The sequence below is a fragment of the Triticum dicoccoides genome, chromosome 3A (assembly GCF_002162155.2).
Source record: "Triticum dicoccoides isolate Atlit2015 ecotype Zavitan chromosome 3A, WEW_v2.0, whole genome shotgun sequence".
Lineage (NCBI taxonomy): Eukaryota > Viridiplantae > Streptophyta > Magnoliopsida > Poales > Poaceae > Triticum > Triticum dicoccoides.
The window spans coordinates 100,450,773-100,457,934 of record NC_041384.1 but is presented as its reverse complement, the minus strand read 5'-3'; the positions used below and the strand labels follow the sequence as shown (position 1 = coordinate 100,457,934).

The 7,162-nt window shown below is 41.9% G+C and overlaps 1 protein-coding gene across 1 annotated transcript; it reads left to right on the top strand.

Annotated features, from left to right (window-relative positions):
- Positions 1-2,493: 2,493 nt before the first annotated feature.
- On the top strand, positions 2,494-3,424 carry LOC119272027 (protein FAR1-RELATED SEQUENCE 12-like). Its single transcript, XM_037553630.1, has 3 exons — positions 2,494-2,631; positions 2,834-3,092; positions 3,186-3,424. Exons 1-3 carry the CDS (start codon positions 2,506-2,508, stop codon positions 3,422-3,424), a joined length of 624 nt encoding a protein of 207 aa, XP_037409527.1. The 5' UTR covers positions 2,494-2,505.
- The last annotated feature ends 3,738 nt before the right edge of the window (positions 3,425-7,162 follow it).

Below are 7,162 nucleotides of genomic sequence, written 5' to 3'. Positions count from 1 at the left end.
TGACATGACCCATCCCGTTAGCTTAGCACTTGATCGTTTAGTATTCTGCTATTGCTTCCTTCATGACTTATACATGTTCCTGTAACTATGAGAATTGTGTAACTCCCGTTTACCGGAGGAACACTTTGGGTACTACCAAACATCACAACGTAACTAGGTGATTATAAAGGAGTACTACAGGTGTCTCCGAAGGTACATGTTGAGTTAGCATAATTCGAGATTAGGTTTTGTCACTCCGATTGTCGGAGAGGTATCTCTGGGCCCTCTCGGCAATACTCATCACCTAAGCCTTGCAAGCATGTAACTAATGAGTTAGTTATAAGATGAAGTATTACAGAACGAGTAAAGAGACTTGTCGATAACGAGATTGAACTAGGTATTGGATACCGACGATCGAATCTCGGACAAGTAACATACCGATGACAAAGGGAACAACGTATGTTGTTATGCGGTTTGACCGATAAAGATCTTCGTAGAATATGTGGGAACCAATATGGGCATCCAGGTCCCACTATTGGTTATTGACCAGAGATGTGTCTCAGTCATGTCTACATCGTTCTCGAACCATAGGGTCCGCACGCTTAAGGTTTCGATGACAGTTATATTATGAGTTTATGTATTTTGATGTACCGAAGGTTGTTCGGAGTCCCGGATATGATTACGGACATGACGAAGAGTCTCGAAATGGTCGAGACATAAAGATTGATATATTGGACGGATATATTTGGACACCGGAAAGGTTCCGGAGAAGTTTGGAGCCCCGGGAGGTTACCGGAACCCCCCGGGAGGTATATGGGCCTTATTGGGCCCATGTAGGAGGAAGAGAGAAGAAGCAAGGGAGGGGGGCGCGCCCCCCCAAGCCCAATCTGAATTGGGGAGGGGGGCCGGCCCCCCCTTTCCTTTCTCCTTCCCCCTCTTCCTATTACTACTACTAGTACTACTTCCTAATACTAGTACTCTTTCCTTCCCCATCCAAATAAGATAAGGAAAAGAGAGGGAAACCTACTTGGAGTAGGTTTCCCCCTCCTCATGGCGCGCCCCCCTAGGGCCGGCCACCTCCTCCCTCCCTCCTTTATATACGGGGGTAGGGGGGCACCCTAGAACACACAAGTTGATCATTGATCGTTCCTTAGCCGTGTGCGGTGCCCCCCTCCACGATATTACACCTCGGTCATATTGTAGCGGTGCTTAGGCGAAGCCCTGCAACAGGAGAACATCAAGATCGTCACCACGCTGTCGTGCTGACGGAATTCCCCCTCGGCGCCTCTGCTGGATCGGAGATCGAGGGTGCGTCATCGAGCTGTACGCGTGTCAAGAACTCGGAGGTGCCGGAGTAACGGTACTTGGATCGGTTGAACCGGAGGACGTATGACTACCTCCTCTACGTTGCGTCAACGCTTCCGCTTCGGTCTACAAGGGTACATAGACAACACTCTCCCCTTGTTGCTATATCATCACCATGATCTTGCGTGTGCGTAGGAAATTTTTTGAAATTACTACGTTCCCCAACAGTCTCTCCTAATACAATAATGAATGTGTCGACCCATTTTCATGGCAACTATGAGGTCATGCCAATGAATGATCGTGACTTGCGAAATAGGTAATTTTATGACACTTCATTCTATGATATAGCTGTCCATGAATAAAATCCTTGTGGTTGTAACATATCTGTTGTTTCTTCCATGTCTTACTTCCAATATCAGAAGAGCAGCCAATGTACTTAAGAAGCGAGCTGATGATGTAAAAAAACTTAGGGCCTTCTTCAATGAGTTCAGAGCACATAACAGTAAATTCTATTATGATATAGAGGATGACTCTGAGGGTGTTACGAAGAATATATTCAGGAGTCATGCTAGCTGCCAGGCAAACTATGCTGAGTTTGGTGATGTGGTTACTTTTGATACAACATATAAGTGTAATTTTTACAAAATGCCGTTGGCGATGTTTGTTGGGAGCAACCACCACTTGCAGAATGTCATTTTTGGATTTGCACTCCTCCATGACGAGACAGAGGAATCATTTAAATGGGCTTTCCAGACTTTCAAAACATGCATGGGAGACAAGGAACCTCATTGCATACTTACCGGTATTGTTGAGCACTTCATGGCTACATACATGTCAGTTTCAACCAATATGGTAAAACTTGTTCAATGACTAATATCCTCTTTTGCAGATCAAGATGTAGCAATGGAAAACGCTCTTCCGCACATGTTTCCAAACACGTTGCATAGGCTATGCAGATGGCATGTATGGGAAAGGCACAAAGTTGACTTGAAGCCACTGTTTGACTTGCATGATGGTTTGAAAGATAAGCTACTAACAGCAATAAATCACCCACTTACCCCTCTAGAGTTTGAGTCTACATGGAAGGATATGGTGAATGAATATGGCCTTGAGTCAGATCCTATGATCAGCAGTTTGTATGATCAGCATGCACGTTGGATTGCGGCATACTTCAAAGCTGTTTACTGTGGGAGAATGATGTCTACGCAGCGCAGTGAAAGCATGAACAGACTTGTGAAAAGACATCATGTTAACACTACGACACCTTTGCATGAGTTTGCACGAAAAATGTACCTAGTCTTGCAAAAGAGAAAAGAAGCAGAAGGCCGAGAGACCATTGCATGTCAGGTATTACGTCTCATATGATTACATCTTCTAGTACACCTCATACATAAATTTACGTTGTGTCATATATACATATGTAACAGTTGCTTGCCATCATATAAATTCTTTCCATCCTTAAGCTGCATTACTTATATTCTTAAGTTGTTGGTGTTCTGCAAACAAAACAGAGTATATCTAATTCTTTGACACATCCATGCTGATGTAGGCACGCCCAGCAACAATAACAAACTACCCTCTAGAAAATCAGTTGAGCGGGATCTATACCCGTGCCGTATTCAACAAATACAAAGATGCATATGTTTATGGAACATCTTTCCTTACAAAGAAAGTGGATGCTGGTCGTTTCCTTGTGGTCTATGGTAGAGATGGCCCGTCTTTTTATTGGTCCCAACATGAGTTCAAAGTGGTTTGTGATGAAGAAAAAGAAGACTACAGATGTGAGTGCATGCAGTGGGAGCACACAGGTAAGTAGCATATGGTTTGTCAATCTTGTCATTGCGAATAGTTACCAGGATAACCAACAATAAAATTATTCTTTGTCATCCCACTTTGCACATGATTGTTATGCCCACACCTTATTATAGTGATGACAAATGAGCAGATTCAGAGGCTTCCTAGCAAGTATGTGCTAAGAAGATACACAAGGAATGCACGGATTGACCCTCCTTACGACAGGAATGACACTCTCCAAGTTGGAGCCGATGGGACGCTAGTTAGCGTGACGCACTTTAATATGCTCAGGGAGGCTTTTGCCTGTGTTAGAGCAGGTGACAGATCAACAATTGCATCTGTATGAGTCATGAATGTGTTGAAGGAACTTAGGGCGCAGGTCGAGGATCTGCCTGCTGATGTAATGCCCGTGTTTGATGAAGGAGGTTGCAGTGCTCCAGCTGACCGTGAGATGATTAGTTTTAAAGCCCCGCCACTATCGAAAACAAAGGGCTCTAGATCAGAAGAAGGAGAAAGACATATCAGCGCACGTGGGCCAAAGAAGTGCACAAGAAGATGCAGCAAATGTGGCCTTATGGACGGTCACAACAAGGCGTCATGCACCAACAAACAACAAAGCATCACGACTGGTGGTACCAAAGGAGGCAGGGGGAGGACGGGCAGGGGGAGGGGAAGGGGAAGGGGAACTACAACTCGACGCCGTTTAATAGATGAGCTGGAAGAAGATGAAGATGATGTGGTAGATGGTGAATCATCTCGCGGAATAGATGATAGCGATTAATCATGTTTTCTGATGTGTAGATAACTTGAATGTGAAATCTAAGTTGTGTTTTTCATTACGACTCATGTATTCCGAGTAGTCTGAAAGATATTGAAAAGTTATTATGTCTAAAATCGTTGTTCCGAAATTATTTCATGCTTTACCTGGTTCCTGGTGGGGAACATTCAGTATTTGTTGGCATAATTTTTAATTTCTCCTGCACATTTTGTATTTCGAACCATCAATTTTAACATAACCAGCTGAAAACAAACCTTACATCAAATTTCCTGCAATTACTGGAATTTTTGTGAGTTCATCTCAAACATGAACATCAAACTGAAAATTTTCTATTTTTTCACTTGTGATCATCTAATTTTTTTCATCCGTAATAATCTAATTTTTTCATCCATAATCAAAGGGAACATTTATGGATTTACGGTTATGTACAGCACATTTCTAGATGATATTTAATGGTTGTACATTGGGACGAAATCGCGGAATCTTGATAAGTTTGTGTTATGAACTTCATATCACAAAAATGGGGGAGTGCAAGATGTGCGGCTTAAGGGATGGGACACATAAAAGTGACTTTTGTAAGTCTTTACCAACTTTCAAATCCAAGATTTAGGAAAAAAAAGAGGGGATACATTAATTTGAGTGTAACAAGAACCGTCCAAGCAGTCCTAAACAAGTACTCCCAAGTACATTACAACACAGACACCAAGAAATATCAGTTTTTGTTACAAACTTATAAACATACAAAGCGCTATCTAATTTACATAGTCTGTTTCTCTCCTAAATTTCTCCAATGAGTAAGGTAAGGGATTGACTTCATTCAACTCATGGAACAAAATATAGGACAGAACTTCATCCCTATACTGACTAGTCTTTGCCTGCAAGAGATAAATTATGCGTTAGAAATCAAAATAATAACAGAATAACATCATCCAAGAGCAAGGGAATTGATGAAAAATACCGGATTAATGTTACAACGGAGCTGACCAACTTCGCCATCATAGTGGCGCAAGAACTTTGTAGTGAAAATGGCACAATCATTGCCTTGTTGTCGAGGAACATCCTTGCTCCACATTGGCCATTTACAAAAATCTTGAAACTCTCCGCCAGTAACTGTGCGAAAAGCCTCACTTAGCCGTTCAATTGCTCTATGACCCGAGGGGAAATTTCGTTCTTCAAATGAGCTACATCTCTCAGTCTCAGACCAGTCAATCGAGTCCAGAACATCAATACGAGTGTGTTCCAAGTTGACACAGTACACTGCAAAGTGGTTACTATGGTGATATGTCCAAAGGATCTGTACATACATAAATGAATAATAAGCGAAATCTAGCACATTGTAAGTAATTTCACTTGAAGGACAGTACATATACTAACCTGATTAATCTCTTTAGGATCAATGCCATCGAGATGCTCAGCCAATAAAGTACCGGCTTTGTCAGTATTATACACCTAACCCCTGTGGAGCTCTTCATAGTTCAACATGGACTGATGAAAAGCATAATACACATAGGAGTCATATGTGAAATATGAAGATGAAATCAAAAGTATGTGTTGTTGGTAGAGGGTGAGGCTAGCTAACATACCCCAAGAGTCCAACTTAGAAAAAGCGTATGACCCTTCCACTGGGTTGGGTGTAGCTTCTCATCATGTCGAACACATTCAGTGAAAATATTCATGATCTCTACCAAGGTCGTTTCATTGTCCCTAAAACAATCAGCCAAATCCTCGCCAATCGTGGACACGCCAAGAGAGGCATTGGATATAAGATTTACCCTGGCAATGCATGACATTAATGTTGAACAACAAACAATTTCTATAATATAACAAGCAAAGGCCAATTCAAATACTTACTTCTTCAAACTTTCGTCGGATATGACTATCTTACGAACTCTTGCAGCATTGCGAATATCGATAGAACAATCTATTAAGTTTAGTGGGAACTTGAAAACTGAACGTGGTTTGTTTCTTGATTGCTTGGGTCTCCTTCTAGTTATTCTCGGTCGGCTTCCAAAGAAAACATCTCGATAACCATTAACATAGCTCTGCGTTTTTCTCGCCGTCGACATGTTTTCCGGTCGAATCGATATGAGCTACATATAAGGAGGATAAAACTTATTGAGGCATCATTTTAGTGGACAAATGTCATTCTAGTTGAACGGCCCACGAAACAAGAAACAATCTTTATTAATCACCTACTTTCTGCCAAACATATTGTAGAAAACCATAAAACTTTCAACAAAAAACAGTTTAGAACATTAAAGCAATGCCATTTTGTTACTAACTTCTGAATGTTGTGCAGTCCACTCCCTCACTTGTGCCGAGTTTTCTGGACGTAGGCGCACCGATGTCTCATCAAACGTAGGGGGAACTACATGCTGAAAGTGCAAAAATAAAAAGGCACAACATTTAACAACAAACCTTCAACGCCTAATTTTGTTAAGAATTTTGTTGTCTCCATAAATGCACCAATGTACCTCGTGCTGACCAACCATCTTTTTCATCGCAATATCTCAAAACTGATGAGACTCTTTCCGCGGTTGCATCACATTTTAAGTTACATTTGCAAATTCGGCCCCCGAGACAATTGCGTGATCTGGTGTCTTGTCGAAGACAATGGGAGGTAAATGCTGACAGTGCAAAAAGGCAAAAGCACGTAACGTGTCATGCAAACCATACATAACTTTAGGAATTCTACTTGAATCTATAGCATAAAACTACTCTACCATGGCATCAGGAAGTTTTTTCGACGACTCCCACAAATCTGTCAAGCTTGTAGTTCCACCAGCAGATGTGGCCAATGTCCCATGCTGTTGTTTGGGTGTCTCATCATAAAAAGGAGCTCGAAGTCCACTTGACTGTAGATCATGCACATGGTCCATACCAACATTTGTATGACCACTCTTGGTTGAAATGACTTCGTTACTGGGCTCAGTTTCCTCCTCGTCGATATCTGCCCATGGAGTTCGAGGTACCATTGTGTGGAGTCCATTTTTTATGTAAACAGAGTGTGGCAATGTCAAAAAAATTGCGTGTACCTGATGTAAGGTGCACAAGATCACCTTCGTCAGCACTAGTGGAAGAATCCATAGGCTCTTCAGTGGCGACCCCTTCGTCATCTAAGTTGCCCATGTCACCTATAAGGAAGACAAAGTGGTTAAAACTGCATGAAACATACAAACAGACGCCTTATGAAGAAGAACATATACCATTATCATAGCAAGTTTTGCACACGCCATTTGTTAGAACTTCGTGATCGGGATCATTGTAGATACACTGTGAATTCCACTGACTGCCAAATACTCCATC

Excerpts from the sequence above, each read along its gene's own strand:
- LOC119272027 (XM_037553630.1), top strand. The coding sequence starts at position 2,506 with ATGAACAGACTTGTGAAAAGACATCATGTTAACACTACGACACCTTTG. Across the intron at positions 2,632-2,833 it reads GAGAGACCATTGCATGTCAG|GCACGCCCAGCAACAATAAC; the intron begins GTATTACGTCTC and ends ATGCTGATGTAG. Across the intron at positions 3,093-3,185 it reads CATGCAGTGGGAGCACACAG|GATTGTTATGCCCACACCTT; the intron begins GTAAGTAGCATA and ends CACTTTGCACAT.